Here is a 24065-nt window from a genome sequence, read left to right as displayed (position 1 = left end):
TTGTTCTGTCACTGGAACAGCACATTCGCATTAGTCATGTAAAGTTTTTGTGCGTTTTCCACACAAGGAGCCTTGTGGAATGTAAATTGCTGCATTTTCAGAGCATCTTTTCAAAAAGAGGTGCAACAGGAAAGAACATTTTCTCCATCGAGAAAAGATACAGCTCTGATTGGCTGCAACTTCCTCAGGACTGGCGGCTGGTTCTTCTGATCAGCTGCCATTCAGCAGAAAGCTTCCAGTTTTGTTCGCAATGAGAAACCAAGGAGGACAAGTCAACTACACACTTGCATCTATACTGTGCCTTTCACATGACCTCAGGATGTTCCAAAGCATTTTGCAGCCAATCAGAGGCAACAGGCCACAGTGCAGTACAACAGCAAGACCATAAAAGTTCAAATGAAGAGATAAGTCAGGAATTAGTGATGAGGTGGTGACAAATTTGCTGTTTAAAAAGTCTAAAGATTGCAAAAGAAATAAAAGGCTGGCAGAAATAAACAGGCCCACAGTTCCGAGTTCCAGTAAAAGGATCGTATAGAGTAGAAGAATGGGTGATGATAGTCATTTAATAATAGAGAACTCGAGTATTGCTGAAAAAGAGAGAGATACTGAGGAGATTCACCGTCCCGGTCACCTGGTCTGCCCCGCCAACCCCGATCAGGTTCCTGCCCAGAGTGGGCAGCAACCCGATTATTATGTGAAACCCCTTTTTACCATGTCATTAGCAGGCTTGAAGCCTGATTCAGAGCCCTCCTGCGAGGCACCCGTCTCCCACGCCCACCTACCCCCAAACGGGAACTGCAATGGGCAGCCTTTCGTGCAGGTCCTGACAAGCATGGAGCTGGACCATTGGACCCCAAGGGGAGTTAGAAGGTAAATGCTGCGCCTATGTGCCCTCTGCCGCTGCCAGGCTGCAGAGGGAGGGCCCTCCAAGGTTCCTGGGGGGGCCTCTGGATGGGGCCAAGGGCTTTACCTCAGAGTTCTCCGCAGTGATGGGAGTCCGGTGGCTTGACTGCTCCGTATAGGCCTAGGAAACATGGACATCACTTTTGGCATGGTGATTTCAGGCAGCCCTGTGATCAAAATCTTCAGCTTGTCTGTGTACTGTGAAGGGGCCTGGTCAATTTAATCATCTATATGTGCCGTCAATCGGAGAACATCAAAGAGGTCTTCTCACACCTGCAGCTTCTTAGAGAGGGAAAGCAGGATCTCTTCTGTAGGATGGAGTGCTGCAGTGATTTGGAAATCTTCCAGGTGTCCACGAGGCATGGATATTAAAGTGACCAGGCCCCTTCAAAGATTTCACAGCACACAGACAAGCATGAAGACTTTGATCAGAGCGTGGCCTGAAATCACCATGCCAAGTGTGATGTTCCTATTTCCCAGGTCTCGGAAGGGCAGTCCAGCCACAAGATCCCCATGCCCTGAGGGGAGGGGAATCCCAAGATCAGCCCCTTGTTTCCAGCCCAAGTTCCCCCAATCCCAGGTCTCTTGGAGAGGCACCTGGACAAAGCACTTACCTCTAGCCCCCATCCCCCTCCCTTTGGAGTCCAACATGCCAGATCAGGATTTCACTGCCTGGGTGCTGGGGGTAGTGCAAGCTGCCAAGTGACAGGACCTGGAAGAAGGGGCTGCGGGAGGGTCCTGAGGGGGGCAGTGCCTGGGGAGATCCTATATCAGAATCTGTGTTTGGTGGGGGGGGGCATGGATCATCCTCATTCCTGTTGGGTATGCGGGGGTGGGGGATGTGACTGTTCTCTCAGTGGCGGGGTGGTGTGGGGTTTCTGTGCTGAGGGTCGGGGGTGTTCCTCTGCTCAGCAGGGGAGTCGCAATTTCCATTGTGGTGGGGGACAAGGTGGCCAGTCTCTGAACGCTGAGATCGGGGTGTCCTTTGAGAACAGCGCCCCGATCTCTGAAAAGCCAGGCTGGCTATCATGTTTTATGCATAAATTCAACCGATCAATCCCACCTATTAGACACTAATAACACCAGCAGGAAACACTCCAGTTTTCACACTGGCAGGAGCACATAGGGTGCAATTAAGTGAATCATGCCCGGTATCTAAGCTTTCCATTTTGCACTCATCAGTATAGTGTGTAATAAATTACCCAACCATAATGGAGAAACAACAATTCGTACTGCATGAGAGGAGAGTGCAGACTGATTAACAGAGTGCAGACTCTGATTGGTGGATGCCATGGAGAATGCAGCATGAAGAAGTTAGCTGTCCAGCTTTATTCAAATTCATGATAGCCTCATCCAGAAGATGTAGATGCATGGGGTCCACAATGGACTCTTGGACTTAGAATTGGCTTACCCATAGAAGTCAGAGAGAAGTGGTGGAAGGGTGTTTTTCTGGCTGGAAGTCGTGACTCATGGTGTTCCACAGGAGTCTGTACTGGGACCTCTGCATCGGGGCGGGGGGGTGAATCAAGTGTTAACGGTGAGTATACAGTTAATGGCAGGGCCCTGAACAGCATTGATGTTTTAAAAAAATTGTTCCTGGGACGTGGGCGACGCTGGGTTGGGTCAGCATTTATTGCCCATCCCTGAGGGCATTTCAGAGGGTTGTGGGTTGTTGTGGGTCTGGAGTCATACGTTGGCAGACCAGGTAAGGATAGCAGATGTTCTTCCCTAAAAGACATTACTGAACCAAATGGGTTTTTGCGACAATTGACAATGGTTTCATGGTCATTAGGCTTTTAATACTAGATTTTTAAAATTGAATTCAAAGTTCACAACCTGGGTCCCCAGAGCATTACCCTGGTTCTGTGGATTACTAATCCAGAGACAATACCATGAGGCCACCACCCCCCCTACAGAGAGATCTTAGGGTTCAAGTCCAAAGCTCCCTGAAAGTGGCCACACAAGTAGATAGGGCAATAAAGGCGGCGTATGGCATGCTTGCCTTCATTGGTCAGGGCATTGAGTACAAGAGTCAGGATGTCATGTTGCAGCTTTATAAAACTTTGGTTAGGCCGCTCTTAAGAGTATTGTGTTCTATTCTGGCCTCCACATTACAGGAAGGATGTGGAGGTTTTGGAGAGGGTGCAGAAGAGGTTTACCAGGATGCTGCCTGGATTAGAGAATATGAGCTATAAGGAGAGGCTGGACAAACTGAGGTGGTTTTTTTCTGGAGTAGTGGAGGCTGAAGGGAGACCTGATAGAAGTCTATAAAATTATGAGAGGTATAGATAAGATTGACAGTCAGAATCTTTTTCCCAGAGTTGAAATATCTTATACTAGGTGGCATGCACAGAGGGGGAAAGTTCAAAGGAGATGTGAGGGGCATGTTTTTTTAGACAGAGTAGTAGGTGTCTGGAATGTGCTGCCAGGGGTGGTGGTGCAGGCAGATATGGTAGGGGTGTTTAAGGGGCCAAGGGAAGGCAGAAGGGATTCATTTAATTTGGTGTCATGTTCAGCACAACATTGTGGACTGAAGGGCCTGTTCCTGTGCTGTACCGTTCTATGTTCAAACGAAGCAGGTCGACTCTGATTTAGGGTATGACTGTTCCCTAAGATTTTGTTGAGATGAAAAAGGCAAAGTGTGCGCATGTTCCTTCTGTCTGCAAAGGACAGGGCTGCATGTGTGAATATATGTGGCATCTAGCACGTGTAAGTGAGCCACAACGCAAGCTCAAATGACAATCTTAAACTCGTTTTCAATGTAATTCTTAACACAATCAGAACTGTTGAGTGCTGTGCAGTCGCAGGATCACACCCCAATGTCGGATACTATGGGTGAATTTTCCATTCTCTGCACAGAGTGCTGGCTGAGGCAGAATGCAGCTCGCAGGCTGCTCAGCTGACTTTCCTCACCAGATTACCCAGCATTCAGTGCAGAAAAAGTCTGGAGGTGTAGCTCACGGCGTCACCCTGGCAGGGCAGGGCTAGAAAAAACCAGCAGCCGGGAATCCTGAAATCGAGATATGCTTTCTAAAGGTGCCCTGATCGCCCCCCCCAAATGGAGCTCCCCAACGCTGTGTCCTGGCACCGTCAGAGAGCTGTACCAGTGTGCAGTGTCAGGGAGCAATGCAAGGGTACTGCCCTGGCATGTCCCTCTCTCCCCTGGGGCTATACTTACCTGTGTGCCCCCAGCGGGTTCCCTTCACTTGGTTCCTGTTTTCAATAAGTAGTTGTGAACCTCACAGACGAGGTTTATTGCGGTGAGGGAGGGAGTTCCAAATGTTGGGGGCCAATATGATGAGGAAGCCCACTAATTATACAGAAGATCGGGAACCTCATTACATCACCAGTGAAGAGAAGGGGAAAACGAGGTCTCGCCGGTGAAACTCTCATTTTCTGTGTCTCATAATATTTGGCGATCACGTTGTCACTTGCGCTTGCGGTGAATGCGGGCACAAAATCGCAGCCTATGTTTTGAGTTTTGCAAGTGTGGACTAGCTGGGTACAGTGCTTTGCCTGTCACAAACTGCCAAAGGGATGTGCTGTTTGATATGATCTATCAATCATTGGGACATAGGGCCTATAAGGCTGGCATTGAAATTGATATAAATAGTTTTTCTCCCTACAGTTGGGTAATATCTTGTGGGCTATCCTGATGAGTGCAAGACTTGGATAGCATCTTTGCTTTTTCAACAATGTGTTATGAGTTTTTAATTTCAATTCAGTGAGGATATAGGGAGGGCAAAGAGTGCTTCATTTCATAGCTACCAATCATCCACCCATCATTGGCGTTCTTACAGATAGTAGTTTGAAACTGACACTGTTTCCCACACTGTAGACTGACAATCTTGGCTGGCTTTTCAGAGGGAAATCCTGAGTGAAGGTGCAGCTGTCTCAAAACTCTTAATGCACCATCAGAGGCTGGGCAGCACTTTGTAAAAACGGACTGTATTCTGAAATGGATCCTGTACCGGAATATGAGTTTCTTTACCTGATGCCAGCAAATCATTGATCAGGACGAGGAAACGTTCATCTGGAACGTGAGCATCTGTCAGGAGAAAGACTGTTGGCAGGTTTTTGGCTCCGGTCTTGATGTACAAATTAGCAAGATCAACCTAAATGGAGCAGAAGGTGAAATGTTACAATGTTACTAAAAACAGAGTGACCCAATGCCACAAGCCATAAGAGAACGGCACAGCAGACTGTGATAGCGAGAATTGAAAGTCAGCAAGTTGTGAAACACAGCGTCATGTCAAGCCAATAGGGAGAAGGATAACCATGCAAGGGATGCACATTAGGTTGACCTTCATTGCCCTCACCAGCTGGTCACAGAAGAGCTCTGGCAGAGACCTGTGGCCACCTGCCTCTTCTCTCAGCTGCAGTCCAGTGTGTGAAAAAGGGATAAAATACCTAAAAAATAAATTGGTAAATTATGTAACAATCCCTCCTCATATACCTAAATGTTATATTTACATTCCAGGAAAGCACACACTCTGGATATTCATAGATTCAACTGAACAGAAAATCAAACTTAAGTTGCTGATCATATAAAACAGATGGCATGTATATAGGCTCCCGGGAGTCATCACTTGCATCAGGAATAGTAAATGGAGTGTTTGCGTGTGTGTGGGGCAGAGGAACAATGACAATAGGAGGAGACACAATGTAAGAGTGAGTGAAAGCTGTGTATTTTATCCCAACAATAGGAGCAAATGAAATAAGGTTGCAAAATGTAAATATGTGTTGAAGGAATCTGCAATGTCCCTGAATAGTTGAGGACAGATTAAATTGCAAAAGATAAAATAGAAGGTATAAGAGCCTAAGGAAAGGAAACAAGCACAATAAAGTAGGTGAAACAATAATATTATGATTCAGAAGGCGTTCCATTCATTGGATGAAATTATTTAATTGCTCTGGGCAGTTCGACTAATGATCTTAACACCACTTGCAGGAAAATACCTCAAAATAATCTTCAGAGACCTATTAGTTAACATTTGGAAAAGAATAGTCTTTGGAATGACAGAATTCGGAAATGAAGATCTGGCTGAATGAACCTACCGGATATTTTTGAGGACATTAAATGACACGATGAGGATGGGGGTGTGGAAACACTGTTGGCACGATACACTTAGATTTTCAGGAAGCTTTTGAAGAGGTTCCACATTATTGATAAATGGCAATTAATGACTTTCGTCAGAAGTCAAGAAATAAATCAAATGTGCTTTCAATAGAATATTGCCTTAAAAATAGTGATGTGTGTTAATATAACTGAGGATTTTTCAGGCTGGAAGATGATTTGAATGACACAAGCAGAGTCAGCCTCAAAACCAAAGTAACTCTATTTAAAATGACTTGAATAAATAAATAAATGAAAATGATCAGAGGAAAAATATCACTGTTGTTTAGAGAGGAGAAAGACAGTTATCAACAATTTCTGTGATGTGGAAACTTTAAGGGGTTGGGCTAGATTGCTTTGAAGAAGAACTTCCAATGTTTTCAGTGAAGTTTTCAAGCTCATGAAGGGAGACGACCAAAACGATCCACGCACATTACACTTTAGGGAGAAGATTTCAAATAAGTTTAATAATTAGGGAATTTTATAGAATGTGACATGTGGGAGTCTTTTTAAGACCAGTTGATTAGATTGCAAGACAGGCGTGTTCCTGCAAAAATGAAGGACAGGGATGGCAGGATTGTGGAACCTTGGATGACAGGGGAAAAAAGAAGCAAACATAATGTCTAGGCAACTAAAAACAGACAAAGCCCTTAAAGAACATAGAGAAAGTAGGAAGGAGCTCAAAAGGGGGAGTTAGGAGGGCTAAAAGCGGCCATGAAATGTCCTTGGCTTGCAGGGTTAAGGAGAATCACAAGGTATTTTATACGTATATTAGGAGCAAGAGGATAGTTAGGGAAAGAGTAGGCCTACGCAAGGATAAAGGAGGGAGGTTTTGCGTGGAGCCAGAGGAAATGAGTGAGATCCTTAATAAGTACTTTGCATCAATATTCACCAAACAGAGGGACATGAGGGATGTTGAGGTTAGGGAAGGGTGTGTGAATACTCTCTAACAGGTCAATATAATGAAGGGCTAAGTTTTGAGTGTCTTGAAATGCATTAAGGTAGACAAGCCCCCAGGTCCGGATGGGATCTATCCCAGGATACCGTGGGAGGCAAGGGCGAAAATAGCTGGGGCCTTAACAGATATCTTTGCATCCTCCTTGGCCACAGATGAGGTTCCAGAGGACTGGAGAGTGACCAATGTTATTGCTTTGTTTAAGGAGGGAAACACAGATAATCCAGGTAATTAAAGGCCTGTGAGCCTGATGTCAGTGGTGTGGAAGCTGTTGGAGAAGATACTGATCGACAGGATTTATTCAAATTTGGAACAGAATGAACTTGTTAGTGATAGCAGCATGGTTTTGTGCAGGGAAGGTCATAGCTCACCAACTTGACTGAGTTTTTTGAGGAGGTGACAAGAATGACTGAGGAGGGAAAGGCAGTGGAAGTTGTCTACATGGACTTTATTACGGCATTTGACAAGGTCCCTCATGGCAGGCTAGTACAAAAGGTAGAGTCTTATGGTATCTGGAGTGTGTTGGCTAGATGGATGCAGAACTAGCTTGGTCATAGAAGACAGAGTAGCAGTGGAAGGGTGTTTTCAGAATGGAGATTTGTAGCTAGTAATGTTCCACAGGGATAGTGCTGGGACCGTTGGAATATATATAAATGATCTGCAGGAAAATGTAGATGGTCTGATTAGTAAGTTTGCGGAGGACACAAAAATTGACGGAGTTGCAGAAGTGATGCAGATTACCTAAGGATACAGCAGGATATAGTTAGATTGCAGACTTGGGCAGAGAAATGGCAGCTGGAGTTTCATCAGGACAAATGCGAGATGATGTATTTTGGAAGATCAAATTCAGGTGCAAATTACACAGTAAATGGAAGAACCCTTAGCATTGACATACAGAGGGATCTGGGCGTACAAGTGCACAGATCCCTGAAAATGGCAACACAGGTGGATAAATAAGGTGGTCAAGAAGGCATACAGCATGCTTGTCTTCATTGGCTGGGGCATTGAGTATAAAAGTTAGCAAGTTATATTACAGCTGTATAGAACTTTGGTTAGGCTACATTTGAAATATTGCGTGCAGTTCTGGTTGCCACACTATCAGAAGGACGTGGATTCTTTGGAGAGGGTGCAAAGAAGGTTTACCAAGATGTTGCCTAGTCTGGAGGGTTTTAGATACGAGGAGAGGTTGGATAAACTTGGATTGTTTTCACTGGAACGACAGGGGCTAAGGGGTGACCTGATAGAGGTCTACAAAATTATGAGAGGCATAGATAGGGTGGGTAGTCAGAGGCTTTTTCCCAGGGTAGAAAAGTCAACTACAAGCGGGCACAAGTTCAAGGTGAGAGGGAGAAAGTTTACGGGTGACATGAGGGGAAAGCATTTCACAGAGGTGGTGGGTGCCTGGAACACACTGCCTGCAGAGGTGGTGGTAGCAGGCATGTTAGCAACGTTCAAGGCATATCTTGATAGACACACGAATGGGAGGTGAACAAAGGGATAGAAACCGTGTATGGACAATAAGTAGTGGGTATAAATAAGGATTAAGAATCGGTGCATGCTTGGTGGGCCGAAGAGCCTGTTCCTGTGCTGTATTCTTCTTTGTATCTATTGACAAAGGATAACATTGATTGATCCAATAATCCTTTCCTCTTTCTAAAACGCTTTGTATTCTTAAGTCACTGCAGTTTAACATGTCTGTGCTGAAGCTGTACTGGTGAGTTTGTTCATACAGAACTATAACTGCAAGTGAGTTTTCCTGCAGGTACATGGTACATGGTTAGGAACAGAGCTGAAAACAGTCATCTGTACAGATACATTTTTCAAAACCTCTTTCCACCTGCAAAGCTTGCACACAGTAAGTAGCTTATTTTATGATGCTCACAATGTTCTATTAAGTTATCCGGTGTATGTGAGTATATGTCCATGGTGTGGGGTGAGAAAGTTTATTCTGTGATAACCAGTTAAACAGTTCAGATACTAGTTTTGGAAGTACAATGTAATGTGACCCTGGATTTGTTTGGGAGACTGGGAAACAACTTGGGGGGGAAAAAAAGATGTGGAAGAGATCTGGTAAAGATGGAAGATTGAATGGGGGCCAGAAATGTTGGGTCTTTCATCGCAGTGAAGCAGTGTGATGAATTCCTGATGGGGCCTGGGGGGAGTGAAGGTTGAACTGGTCACATAGCTTCATTTGCCTGATTTCTAGACTTTACTGCCTTCTGAGCAGTGATCTGGATGTTAGAAAATTTATGTTCCAGTCTATGGAGGAGCATTAACTAGGCAAAAAGGAATACTCAGGCATCTAGAAGACTACCAGCACTATCAGGCAGGTTCGTAGAATCATAGAATAGAATCATAGAATTCCTACAGTACAGAAAGAGGCCATTGGACCTATCGAGTCTGTATCGACCACAATCCCACCCAGGCCCTATTCCTATAACCCCACACATTTACCCTGCTAATCCCCCTGACACTAGGATCAATTTAGCATGGCCAATTCACCTAACCCACACATCTTTGGCGTGTGGGAGGAAACCGGAGCACCCAGAGGAAACCCACGCAGACACAGGAACAAAGTCCAGACTCCACACAGACAGCGACTGAGGCCAGAATTGAATCCGGGACCCTGACGCTGTGAGGCAGCAGTGCTAACCACTGCGCCGCCCCCAAAGTTGGAAGATGACTTTAAGTTTAAATGCTTTTAGTTAGTGATGCTCTTTTGCCCCGAGTAACTTGTCAATGTCCAATTATTTTCTTACTCGCGTGGACCACATCCCCCCGCCCCCCCCTCCCCCCGCAACCCATAATGAATCAGCCAAGTTGTGCCTGCTGACCATGTCCATATTGGCTGACTGCACATTGATCCCCGAAGCTTAGGAAAGGCTATGAGCAAAGGTCAGTAACATCTTCATATCCCTACACTGATTTGTAATTGAGTTTGAATTTGTTCCTTAGTGTCTGTAACAATGGAAATCTGCCCCAAATTTTAACTGCAGATAATCAGAATTATCAAATGATGTAATTCAAACACATTGGACTTGATATTGACAACCCCAAGGATGGGTGTAAGGAAGTTGGATTAGGGGATAAAACACAGAAGAAACACAAAACATGTACATGCCCAGAGACATTTTTGCGCCAACAGGTACTGAGGCATGCAACTGTCCCAACTTGGAGAGTTGAGACACTTCTTCAACAGGGGCCATGGTGCAATTAGGAGCCTGATTTAAATGTAATGGAGGTCAGGTAGTTTCATAGGGCTCAGGAAACCCAGCACTGAAATAGAGGCAGCAGCTGCAGACCCCAGAGGTAAATGTCTTTCATAATATGCATTGTGGCCAGAAGCAGGAGTGCTCCCCTAAGCCCCCTAGGGAAACCTTGCTGCCTGCATGCTGCCTGCTCTGACCGCTCTTTAACCCTGCTGCAATTGGCGGCCTCTCTCTAACCCAATTGCCAGACACCTATCTCAAGGATTCCCGACTGTAGCCTCCTGCCACTAGTTTACATGCTTGGCAATCAGTCAGCCATTTGGCTGGCAGCAAATGGAATAACACAATTTGGGGTGGCATTGTGGCACAGTGGTTAGCACTGCTGCCTCACAGTGCCAGGGACCCGGGTTCAATTCCTGCCTTGGGTTACTGTCTGTGTGGAGTTTGCATGTTCTCCGTGTGTTTGCGTGGGTTTCCTCCAGGTGCTCTGGTTCCTCCTACATTTCAAAGATGTGCCGGTTAGGCTGACTGGCCATGCTCAATTGCCCATTAGTCCAGGGGATACGTGGGGTTACGGGGATAGGGCCTGGGTGGGATTGTTGTCAGTGAAAACTCGATGGGCTGAATGGCCTCCCTCTGCACTGTCGGGATTCTATGACAATTGATAAGAGGTCCCACTGTTACATTCAGCAGGATCTCTGGGTCTTCAACCTTTCTGGTTTCATTGATCACTTTCTCCCTCACCTTAAATATAAGGGCCATTAATCCCCAGCTATGTGTTGCAGATTCTTAAATCAGAACAGGAAGTATAGTCTTATGCATTGTTTAACTGTTGTTTGAGAGGGAATGAGAAGAAACGCAGAACAACTTAACGTGACATCTGTTATTGGTCCAAAGTAAAAGTTTTCAAACACAAAAACTGCCAATCACATAGCCATTGGTTCAAATTAAATTACAGCAATTTCACAAAAACAAAGGTTCCGCTGACTGGTCCACAGTTCCCTCGTTTTCCTCTCTCACCTTCCTTAAACAGCAGAGTGACAAAAGCAATTTTCCAACCAAAAAGGAATAGTTTATGATCCCACCATTAGCAGGTTTCAAAGGGCCACATTGCTACTGACCATCCTCTCTTTCCTAATAATAGTAAAATTGTTTTGCTTTGGCTTTGATGTCCCTTGCAAGTTTCTCTACCTACTTTTTTGTTTAGCTCTTGCTATCTGTTTTGTCTCTCTTTGTACTTTTCCTAATTGCCAGGATCTGAGAGAGTTTTGGGGTTTAGAAAAGCTATTCAGCTACATTCGAGGAGCAACTCAGGCAAATGTCAGCACCCAGCAAGTAGATATTACCACCTTAAAAATGTAGGGCTGTAAATGGAAAATATTTACCTTCAAATCCGAGATCCCATAGCCTTTCTTCAGTGTGATTTGGAATATTTCTAAAGAACTAATGTAAGCAGCCAATCTAGATAAACTCTGCTTTCCACTGCCACCGACCCCCACCAGTAGAGCATATCCTCGGCTGCTCTCTAATATTCGATTTATCCGACACCTGCCATAAAGAAATAGAACCTTTCAAATTCTGTGTGATGAGTATCTTCTAATGCTTTTGTGTAAAATTGTACAAAATATACTTTAACCAATGACTGGACTAAGCAGGCATTCTGAGGACTATTGTCCTCTGTAGTCCAGGAGTAGTGTGGAATGTTAAAGTGCAGCTGCCTTCAAAGAAATCCCATTTTCATCAGTAGGATGTCCAAAACATGACTTGTGGGCTTTACACTTTTCAGAGGAAGGTCTAAACTTACCAGAGTTTTGAGGAGTAGGGTACTCTTTGGAGAAATAAGGGGCCCTTTTGAATAGGTCCAGGTATCCCTTTGGGAGAGGTATAGTGGCCTTTGGGATTATTAAAAGTGGACGAACTCATTGGAACTGTCACGTTGCCAAGACATTTAAATTTCCTGCTATTTGAATTTTTTTAAAAGTCTGCAGTTTAAAAAAAAACACAGTTCCTGTTACTTCTATTTCACTCTATAAACTTAAGCATTGGGACTATCAGTATGGGATTTTACTGCATGACTGATTTCAAAACCTATCATTATCATAACGGGTCTGTTGTCAGTTCAGTTTGATTGACAGGTCCAAGTGCTTCTAACATTTTTGAAGTTGGACTGAAATACAAATACAGTGGAACCCCGATTTTACGCACCCCGATTTAGTGCGAAATCGGATATGACGTGATGAATCATTGGACCCTTTTTTTTTGCTCTTTCCGGTTTAGTGATTTAGCACGCCCCCAATTTAGCGCGACCCCAATAGCATTCCCGATAACATTTTATGGACCCCAACCATCGCGTTACAACGGGGCTGCACTGTATTTGCTCTTATAAGGGATTACGTACTTGAAGGAAAAGTTTGCTTATAAGAGGTTAAGTAATTGAAGGCATTTAAACGCAGTGACTGGGTTTTAATCAATGATTACAAAATAGTGATGTCATTGACAGACATTTAGAACTTCATTTTATTTCATTTCAGCATTATGGTCCATGGTGGATTTTGGGTGTGTTAACGTGTTAGCATGTATAAGGGCAAAAAGTAGAGGCATGGTTGGCACTAAGTTGACATGGGGCTATAAAGGGGGGGTAAGGGGCATACCTTGGCATGGACAATATAAGGAGCAATGGGGTGGGTAGAGCAGCATAAGTTGGCATGGAAGATATGAGAGGCAAGTGGGGAGGGAGGTTGCCTGAGATAGCATGCGTTGGCATGGATGAGACAGAGGGAATGTATGAGGCAATGGGGGGTAAGGTGGTTTGCAGAGAGAGAGAGCCAGAGTGCTATTTTTAAAATTTTATTCTCTCTCTTACAAGTCCCAGATCACCGAGGCCAGCCTTTTATGCAGCATCTAGCAGCTTCTGTGCACTGCACTGCTTCCAGGGCGGTGGGCCCAACTCCTTTTAACAGACACCCCCCCCAGCACCTGCACCACCAAAAAGAAAATGTAAAGATCGACACACTTTTGCCCAAGTCAGATTTGTGGCGCTCCCAACACTGAATTAAAATTCAGGCCCAAGTGGGAGCTGTTATCAGTAAAATTAGCAATCATCAGTCAAGAACTTCGGCTCCTAAGTGCAGTAATTGTGAAATATGATGGTCCTGAGTCCCTGGAGGGAATTTTCCCGGCCTACCCGCCGTGGGAATCATAGCGGGCGGGTGTGAGCCATCATGCATAGGTCCGTTAACCTCAGCGGGATTTTCCAGTTTTGGGGCGAGCGCGGCTGGAAAATCCCATCCCCTGTGTATTTTTATTCGAAGCAACGAATGAATGAAGAATTAAATAAAACACAAATATATTAAACAATTAACCCCTTTTCTTATTATTATAGGGTGAAGTAATACGATGAGAAAGTTTTAAATCACAACAGCAGCAAAACAACACACATAATATCAACAGTGATACAGTTCGTGTCCCTCCGACTCCCTGGCTTGCAATGAGGGTTTCTCCTCCATGGCCCCGTGCTCTACCACTCCATAGGTCAAGGTTCTCACGCTCCGTCCCGGTAGGACCCGGGCGGGCGATGTGACCCGCGAATGCTTACCTCTTATACACACTGCGCTATCACACTTATACTTACACATGTTGCATTGCATCTTCAAATAAAACTAGATTCATCACAGCATTGAGCTCATTATAACTGTCAAGTATATCAGTCAGTATTTTCTTCAGGATCTTCCAATCTTTCACAGGCATGTAATGGGGATCACCAATTCCAAGAGCAAAATGGCAATAAATCAATGGTTTCTGCAGTAAAATATTATCACCAACACCCTGAAATATCAACAAAGATAATTCTCCACTTAGAGTCAAGCTGAATAAGGGAACATTTGATCAAGATTCAGGGTATTTCCCTTTACATTTCTTTCCTGTTGAATACTGAAAACATCAAAATAAAAAGACCTGTTTTTAACATTATGATCTTAAGCATTATAGGATAGAATCCCTACAGTGCAGAAGGAAGCCATTCAGCCCATTGAGTCTACACCGACCAGAATCCCACCCAGACCCTATTCCCATAACCCCACGTACTTACCCTGCTAATCCCCTGATACTAGGGTCAATTTAACTTGGTCAATCAACATAACATGATTCAAACTACCAAGGCGTACAAGGCTGCAATTGCTTTCTTTGGGGACATTCCACTCCTTTATGATCCCTTCAGTTATTCACAACAGGCGGAGGACTGATCTTACTCAACCAGCCCCCGTGCTTTCAAAACTCAAAACAAAGGGCCCGATTTCACCATTTTGATTCGAATTGCTGGGCGGACTTGAAACTGGGAGTGTTTCAGATTGGACTTTTAGACCCGTTCTCAGGCGCCCCCATACGGACACTGTCTGCAAAAATATCAGCGATTGCGAATTGCGCTGCACAAGCCTCTAGGTGGGGCTTAACACACCTGAAATCCTGCAGCTCCGATCAGCGGACAAAAAATGAAAGAATGTGGCTCCCCTGCCACACTGCTCCCAGGCCGGATAATGCCTCCCCTTGGCCCCCACAGACATTGCCCCACCCCCACAACATTACTGACCCCCTTTTTCCCTCACCCCCTCCGCCACCCAGACCGATTGCAAGCCCCTCCCCTTTCCCCCGCCACCGATCTCAGGCAGAGTAGCAGTGGACTCCCCTTCCCCTCACTGATGTCAGGCAGAGTGGCAGCGAACCCTCCACTTCCCCCCCACCGATCACAGGCAGAGTGGTAGCAGACAGCCCCCCCCCTTCCCCTCCCCACCGGTCTCAAGCAGAGAGCCGTCGGACACTCAGCACTTACCTCCTCACTAACCAGAGCGCCCGAATCGAACTTTTGTGGAGCATGTCTGTTTCGTGCCGATTCTGGATGGGTGAATGTGGTGGTAAAGGGAGAAGTGCCAGTAAGGGTGGGCGTGCAGCCCATTAAGTCAATTTAAATGCATGCAAATGCATTTAATTGGCCGTCATGCCCGTTTCGGGCGCGGTCCCGATCACGGCCATTTTTGGGCCTTGTTAAAGGGGGAACTGGCGCGGAGGTTGGCGCGAATCACGCTATTAACCTCACGCCCCACTTTAACAAATTTTCGCACCCAAAAACGGGCACAACTTGACGGTAAAATCGGACCCACAGTGTCAAGTGTTAGATATGTTCCAGAATCCAAAGCATGTAAGAATTGCACTATCAACCAATTTAAGATCATCAGTCGGGCTTGCAAGGTGGCTCACTTACACTTGCTGGAAACTATATATTCACACGCAGGGACCTGTGTTCACAGTCCAATGGAACATGTCTGGGCATTGTCTCTTTTTTGATTTAAACAAAAAAATGGGGGACAAAGGCTTTCTGGAGCATTCCCTATGACAACACCTCGACTAATCAGAGTTGACTTGACAACCAATCAGGACTCTTTTCTCATGTAGTATAAATTGTTGCTCCCTTTAAACTTTGGCATTCTTGCATCTGTCCTGATGAGTGCAAGATGAAAAGCTTCGGCAGCATGTCTTTTTTTCTTAGCAAACATCAAGTTTCTTTATTTTTATTGATGTCATCACTGGTAGCTGGGATCCAAAAAGCAAAATGAGGGCTGAGGTTGTGACCTGAAATTGCTGAACACAATGTCCAGTCAGAACGGCTGTAAAGTGTCTAGCTTGAGAGATCACCTTCAGTGTAGGAGGCTGAGGGCAGAAAGGTCAGAACTGGGGTAGACTAGAGAATTAAAATGAGAAGTGACTGTAAACTCAAGGACTGGAAACTTGAGGACTGAATGGAGGTGTTCGGCAGAGCACTCTTTCAAACAGTGTTGGGTCTCTAATGTCGATGAGATGGAATCGTGAGCAGCAAATACAGGATACTAAATCAGAAGAAATACAAGTAAATTGCTCTTCCACCTGGAAGGATCCTGGATGGTGAAGAGGGAGGAATATTGTATTTCTTGTATTTACATTGTAAGGTGCATTGGAAAGGAAAACCCAGGCGCGCCTTGATGATAACCTGTATAAACTTCCATCCCAGCCTATCGCCGAGGTCTCAGGTGCTCCCCACCCCCGAATGGAGTTGGCCCCTTCTCCTCCTCCACATCCCCCCGCCCCCCCCCTCCCCCCCACAACGATCGTTAGTCCCTTTCCCCCCCTCCCCCAATCATCGGCCCCTTCTCCCCCCGACATTCAAGCCAGCACCCATCTCCCCCACCCCCCACCCACAACAGCCATCGCCGGATTCCCCAGCTCCTCCATCCGCTCCTAGCCACCACCATATCTAAATGAAAGCCACCCTATGAGGTTTCCACTGAGGCCCAGGTTGGCAGTGTCAACCTGTGCCAAGGGGCAGTGCCAGGGGGCACTGCCAGGCCACTGCCTGGCCTTGTCCCCCTCCCCCAGGGAATATACTTACCTTTGCGCCCCTGCGGAGATCCTCACAACAAGTTCACGTCTGGGTAAACCTATTGCAAACTGCACCAATGTGACAATATACGGCGGAGGGGGGGGTGTAAATATCTGGCGAGGGGGCAGGTTAATAATATTTAAATACATTCAAATCAATGCAAAGAAGGTTGAACCTGATGATGTCGCCGGCGAGGAAGATCCAAAATCTCATTCTTGCCGGTGAGAAATGAGACTTCTGGATCTTGAGCCTCCCCCACCGAGCATTTGCACAGGCGGTGAATGCGGACTCAAGATCAGCCCCATTAACTAAAAAGCAAGTCAAATCTTCATATTAACCAATTTTTCAGTGGAACAACAAAATTATTTGACCTGGAACCACCGCTTAGGTAATTTTTGAGGAATTCATATAAATTGTCAGATGCGAAGCACTCACTATTTGTGATTATTTACAAATGTCAGTTTACTGTAGTGGATGAATCATAAAAATACAGGTTAGTTCATTAGTTAAAGGATGTACCAGTATCCGCCTTCTCTCTCTACCTCTCTCTCTCTATCTCACTCTCTCTCTCTCTCTCTGCTTGTGCATCTCACAAAAGGAGCTACCCCTTTACTGTGAGCTGCTGAGCATTTTCCATAGCGCAGACCTTCACTCACACCTTAGGAGGGAAGTCAAAGCTTCGGAGGGGGCAGAGGAGATTTACTGGCATGCTGCTAAGAAAGAAAGCATTCAGTTACGTGGAGAGACCGGAGAAACCGGGCTTGTTCTAATGATGACCATGAAGCCATTGTTCTTCTTGGAGCAGAGAAGGTTAAAGGGAGTTTTGATAGGGGTGTTCAAAATCATGAAAGGCTTGATATAGTAAATAAGGAAAAGCGTTTTTAATGGTAGGAGGATAAATTACTAAAACTCACACAATTAATGGCTGTGGCAAAAGAACTAGACATGACAGAGGAGTTTTTTTAACAATGCGTTATGATGATTTGGAACATACTGCTGGAAGGATGGTGGAAACAGGATCAATAGCAACTTTCAAAAGGAATTTGATAAATATTTGAAGGACAAAGATTTTCTGCAGAGAAAAAAATTAGGAGAACTAGAATAATTTGAATAGCTCTTTCAAAAAGCCAACACAGCAATGTTCTTGTGTGCTGTATTATTTTGAGAATCTATGAAAAATAGGCTTACTTCAAAGAATTTTTTGGCAGTGTCCAACAGAACTTTCCGGAAGAGTTCCGAATCTCGCATTTGTACCAGCTTGTCCTCATAGACACGGGATGATTCATGAAGCCAGAGGGACACCAAGTCTATTGGCTTTTTTAAACAATCAGGAAGTGTGAACAGTATTCCCTGAAATGAAATAAAATACTGTTTGGAACTCTTCAGTAATCAATTTCAACAAGTTTACATAAAAAGTTGGATTCAATACAAACCGGGATAATGGACAGGGACTAAAGATTACAAGCAAAGTTCCACAAAATACATGTAACAAATGTATTTGGCAGCTCACTCCACAAGAGGAACTAACATTGCTCCGCCTGCCTTACCAGCAGCACCCATCAGGTAAGTGTCAAGAAGAGGGCAGCAGTGAGCTCCAGGGAGCAGGATATTGCGGCGCCTTTGGAGAGTCTAAATGCTCCTTCTACAGGAGACTGTTTAAATTTGAAGAAGAATTCAAGCATTACATTTGGTTGTGAACATGACAAAGCCAATTGCCTATCTGAGGCTTCTACTTAGGGCACCAACAAAGTGCGTCCCAGCAATTTGGCAACTGGATCAAAGCCTTAGAAAAATAGGTGAAGTGTATTGCGATTTTTACCTCCATGTTTTTGCCTTCTATTATTATTTACTTCAGAGACAAAATATTCTCAGTTTTTCTCATTATAAACAAGATTATTGACTCAAGTTGAAGAAAGAAAACAGTTATATAGCAGCTTAATGTCTCTCAGAAACATCCTGAAAAGGTTTAACATAAAACACATGGCTTCAAAATGCAGCCACTCTTCCCTTTTTCGGAAACAGCAAGGTTCCATCAATACCAGTAAGATGAGTCGCGAAAAAAAAAATCCTGTGAATGTTGGAAATCAAAATGAATGCTGGAAAAAGACAGTTTGAGCTGAATTTTCAAGGGGACAGAAGGGGTCCCCAACTGAGCCAAAATGGCGGCGGCATTGCCCACCCTCAAACCCAACAGCCACCATTCCACTTGTGGGGGAGGTGGGAGAGGCACTACAGGAGGCGGAGGTGGGGGACATAGTTTGCACATCCGTGGTTCATGGAGGCAACTGCAAATATAGAAGTGCAGCTATCTTCAAACAAATCTATTTTTTGTTAATAGGATATGCAAAACACAAATACAGGCTTTAGACTGGCCTCTAGGCCTTTGGGAGAGGTCAGTTGCCCTCTGGGATTGTTGAAACTCAATACTGTGTGTAAAAAGTGGGTAAACCTCATTGGAAGTGTCGATCTGTCAAGGCATTTAAATACCCAAGCACTTTAAATTAAAAGAAAGCCTGTTGCTGCCACGTGCAATTTCACTACGTTTACTGATATAAGCCTAAGCGATGACATTATAGGATTGGTGCTGTATGTCTGATTTAAAAGCCCATCATTATCATAGTGGGGTGAACTTTATAAGTTCAGAGTTTGACTGACAGCTCCAAGTGGTTGTAAAGATGCAAGAAAGGAGACGTGCACTGCTTAAAAAGATTTCAATGACTGACCAATCTCAACAGCATCGGTAGACCACATATCCACTCTGCCTTTCCCAACTCTAATAAATTTTGAAGTTGATGGAATCGAGGTGTGTTGAGGTCTACTTCAATTTTTTTAATTATTGACTTTCCACCAGCCTCTGCTCACCCCTTGGCCCCTATATATTCAACTGCCGGAGTGTGATTTGTACAAACAGCCCAAGTGACTAAGAAAAAAGAGTGCTACCAATTGAACCAAGCGGATATTGGCATAAAGTTCAGGAATAACGTACTATAAATATTGGACATAGTTAGTCTGGCAAATAGCACACCTTTGCACTAATGTGCCATACCACTGCACAGGAGGGTGGGGCATCACCCAGTGCTTTCCCAGAAGATGTTCTCACTTCTCTATAGCTAAACAAGGGGGGGGGGGGGAAGAACTATTGTTATGAATACTGGATTATAATTTAAACTGTCTCCTTAAACACAAGGTACAATGATGTATTCTGGAAGCATCCCAGAAACTACTGAAATCAAGTGACCTTTTCATACCTTTCCGCAGTGGCTCAAAGTAAAGGGGTAGCTCCTTTTGTGAGATGCACAAGCAGAGAGAGAGAGAGAGAGTGAGATAGAGAGAGAGAGGTAGAGAGAGAAGGCGGATACTTCTGTAGAGAAGCAGAATGCTTGTAAAGATTTGTTTTCTATTCGAAAGGAAGGAAACAGAACAAATAGGATTTTAGCGATTTGGGAACAAGGAGTCACTGAGTTGGGCTTTGCTGGCAAAAGTCAAATCTGGAAGACTCAGGCTGAGTGCAACGACTTTCAAAGGACACGGGAAGTTTGGGAGAATGAGTCTGCTGGAGGGCCAGGAGTAACATTGGACTCAACTTGTTCTTGCAATTCTACACATCTGTCAGAAATATGGGACAGTGGAAGAGGTTGGAAGGTGCATTTCAAATGCATTAGTTAATGCGTAGGTACCTTTTCTTTAGTTTGATCTATTAGTTACTGGTTAAGTAACGTTTGGTTTATGTTGATTTTTATTTGTTTGATACAGTTAAAGTCTTGAAACGTGATATCTTGTCCTTTGGTTATTACTGTTAGTTGCTTGGGAAATTCATCTCATTTTGAAAGTCATCTGTCTCTACGGGGATCCTAAAACTGTGCAAAAGAAGTTCTGAGCAAAATTACAAATCAATGCTAAAGTTGTAACAGTTTGTGCTCTGGAGACATGCTAGGCACTGGGATTAACTGGAGTGGGATGGTCTAAACTCTCATAATTTAGGGTCAGTCAGCAAAGGAAGGAGATTTTCATCGAACAGTCTGATCTGTTCAAGTCACAAACAAGAAAGTCCAATGCCCAATCTAGTTCTACCACCCAATCTCTCTCACTGTATTGTACATTAATTACATGTACTGAATTCTATTTTCATTGCATGCTAAAATAGGAATTAATTCTAGAAAATTGCAGAAACCAGTCAAATAATTCCCTCCACTGGAAATAAAATAAAACGAGTTGCAGCTATATTATCTGCAACCTGACTCACCTGAAAAATATTGGAGAGGTCGCGAAGGTTAAAAATGTAGTGGAATTTAATGGCTGTTGGCAAGAATATATGGGTCAGTTTTTGTTGAAGCCAGATGGCTGCTTGGACCACAGCTGGAGTGGTCTTTACTATTGATGCTGCAAAATTTAAATGCTGAAAATGAAAACTTAGAATTTTGCTGTAGATCATCTCCATGGAATCGGCTGAAGGAAAATTTACTGCAAACACTGTAAAATGTCTCTAGAAGGGAGAAAAATGAAAATAAAATCAATTCTGTTAGAATATCAAGATGGTGTCCCATGAGTTATGTGATTCAATCACACATCAGCTGTCTACTATAACGGAGGCCTCACATCAGTCAAAAGTCCATTGAGAATTTTTAAAAAGCTTGAAAACTCATCCCAACCAGTAACACTGCTGGAGACTCTTGGGCCCACAGTATTAACAGAGCTTTACTGCACACTTTCACACTAAGTTGGATGTATTGAATCTTGGTCCTAGCAGCAAGTAGCTGGTGGGCCTTGTTTGAGCTAGAATCTCTGGTACAAATCAGAGAAAGTGCAAACTGGAGAAGAGACTCCCTTTGGAATTCCTGCACTTTCAGCCTGAGCTCTGCACGCACCTGGCAAGGCAAGGGATACTGGAATCCATCTGGTGGTTCAGGCTATATACCCAAAGATAGAAGTGGGCGGTGAAACTAATTTAGACCCTTGTGCAAAGGTGCTTTAAAATGCCTTCAATCTCATCTCAAGCTGGATGGCAGATACCCCTCTGCTATTATTTCCCCCCAGCACCCCTACAATGACAGGTACTTGGACTGTGGGCCTCATGGCGTGAGTGCACACTGGGAAAGTGAAAATGAGGGAATCCCCTCTCGGAGTATGGCAGGCTCAACAGTGAATGTTCCCAAAGTGTTGACCTCGGTCCAAATGAAAGGATTCTGTGTCTCTGTGCCCTGAAAATCTATCTCTAGACTTCACAGAAAGTCATAGGCCTAAAGCTATATAATATTCAAACATACAACATACAACTCTATACAAATAACTTAAGAATTTGCAATAAAAACAGAAAATGCTGGAAAATCTCAGCAGGTCTCATCCGGATTTGAAATGTTAGCTCTATTCTCTCCCCACGGATGCTGGCAGACCTGCTGAGAAATTTCCAGCATTTTCCTGTTTTTGTTTCAGATTCCAGCATCCACAGTAATTTGCTTTTATTTTAAGAATTTGCAAGTCTGGCATAGAGCTTTGCTTGTCATCAGTGGATACGGTTCAATTATCCATGAGCTCACCTACAATTACCCACCGATTAGTTTTGATGGATATAAAATTAAAGAGGCCCTGAGTACTTGAATTATTGTAAAGCTATTTTATAATAATGCTCTAACCATTTCCTCTGTTTATTTAATGTCTTTTATTTTCCTAACTCAGTTGTTGACTTACTGTGAAATCAAGACATCAGACAAAAAGATTTTAAAACAAAATTGAACTAACTTGATTGGCTCCCCTCTACTTCTTGTTAGCTGCTGTTAACTGACAATTTTTGATTGGAAGCACTTTTGAAATCATTTTCATCATTGGTTGCAATATGTTCATTGGCACACTTAATTCCCACGCAGTTGTGAGTTTTTGCTTCATTACAATTCTGGTTTTAACAAATTCCAGTAAATCAGTTGCAAGACTGACAAAGACGTCTGCAGGGATGGTGCAAGTCGTGTCATGGACAGATAGGAAATGTACAATCACAGAAACGTTATATTAAAATAGCTTCTTCACTGAAATAGGAGGAAAGCTTCTTCAGGTCTGAATTTTCAGAGTGACAGTGTCCATCATTATGAAAATGGCTGTGGAGATCTGAATCCAGAATTCCCATTCCAAACACAGCACCTTCCATTTTCATAGGGGGTGGGGGGGTATTTAAGGCAGGTTCAAGTTGCACATCCATCAGGTTTGATTTTCCATCGCGGGGTATCCAAAACACAGCCTGTGTGCTTCAGACAGGGTAGGACAATATCTAAAGCCACGGAGTCCTTTGGAGAGTTAGAGAGATTAGGTGTTCTTTTGGATATGGTCCCAGGGCACCTTTGTGGGAAGAGACATGTCCTTTGAAAGAAGTAAGCTGCCATTTGAGATTGTTAAAAGTAGACACAAATGTATGGGAAAAGTGTACAAACTCATTGGAATTGTCAAGTTAATTGGAACTGCCAGTTCAAATTGATAGGTTCATTGAAATGATCAGATCCACTGGAACTGTCAAGAGGCTGTCAAGAAGAAGTTATCAAGACATTTAAATCAGCTCTCCTTTAAATATTTGAAAGAAAACTGTCTGCGGTGTAAAAAAAAGTGCTTGCTTTTTCACGCTGTCTGCTGACATAAGACTGTGGGTTAACATTACAGGATTAGTGCTACTGACTGATTCAACAAACTTTCATCATCACAGTAGGGTGCCTATTAATTCACAGTTTAATGACAGCTCCAAATGGTTGTAAACTCTTCTGAAGTGGGACTACGGGGGTGATCTTACTGTTGCACCCTGGCAGCTGATGGGCAGGGCGAGCTGGTAAGATCGTGCGAGAATCGAGAAATCAGGTCCAATCCCGATTTCTCGCCTCTCGTGATCTTACTGCCACCGGATATCTGGCGCAATCAGCCTCCCGCCCATTTCCAGCGAGAGGTTGAATAAATGATTTTAATTTAATTTGCATTTAATTTAAATGGAATTAGCAAGCCTGGAACACTATCGTCCAGGCTCACTTGCCTGTGTGGCCTTGCCGGAAGAGGTCCTCTCTGGCAAGAATCACAGCTGGTCCCCAGCAACGTGGGCCAGTTGTGATGGCCTCTCTAGTAGAACCAGAGGCCACTGAGGTTCCTCCGGCAGGTCGAGGGCAAGGGGGAGTTGCCCCTTGAGCAGTGTCAGCCTAGCACTGCCAGCCTGTCAGTGCCAGGGGCAGGGCCTGAGGGGGTACGGCCTATGGGTGCAGGGCCAGACTGGGGAGGCAGGCTGATCAGGTAGGGAGTGGGTGGCCCGCTGCAGCTCTGCAGGTGATCGGTGAGGAAGGGAGGGGGGCCAGGTTGCCACTCTGCAGGTGATCGGTGGGGGTGGGAGCCACCAGTCCGGGCGGTGAGGGGCACAGGGCTCACAATCAGACACAATAACTATGGAGAGGCGGGGACTGGGTTGAGGCTGGCTGCATCTGCTGGTTGCCATTGCACCTGTGCAGCCTCAGAGGTCTG

General features: G+C 44.5%; 1 protein-coding gene across 1 annotated transcript in view; it reads right to left on the bottom strand.

Moving 5' to 3' along the window:
- LOC144503618 (dynein axonemal heavy chain 11-like) overlaps positions 1 to 24065 on the bottom strand; it is a 383758-nt gene that overhangs the window by 159256 nt on the left and 200437 nt on the right. The window contains exons 49-53 of the mRNA XM_078228239.1: positions 20833 to 21072; positions 17778 to 17939; positions 13815 to 14008; positions 11569 to 11731; positions 4895 to 5018 (exon numbers count right to left, since the gene is read on the bottom strand). Of these exons, the coding sequence (XP_078084365.1) occupies positions 4895 to 5018; positions 11569 to 11731; positions 13815 to 14008; positions 17778 to 17939; positions 20833 to 21072 (883 nt within the window). The remainder of the gene's footprint in view (positions 1 to 4894; positions 5019 to 11568; positions 11732 to 13814; positions 14009 to 17777; positions 17940 to 20832; positions 21073 to 24065) is intronic.

The sequence above is a fragment of the Mustelus asterias genome, chromosome 2 (genome assembly GCF_964213995.1).
Source record: "Mustelus asterias chromosome 2, sMusAst1.hap1.1, whole genome shotgun sequence".
NCBI classification, from domain to species: domain Eukaryota; kingdom Metazoa; phylum Chordata; class Chondrichthyes; order Carcharhiniformes; family Triakidae; genus Mustelus; species Mustelus asterias.
The sequence above is the reverse complement of the archived record's forward strand: the minus strand, read 5'-3'. Positions and strand labels throughout refer to the sequence as shown.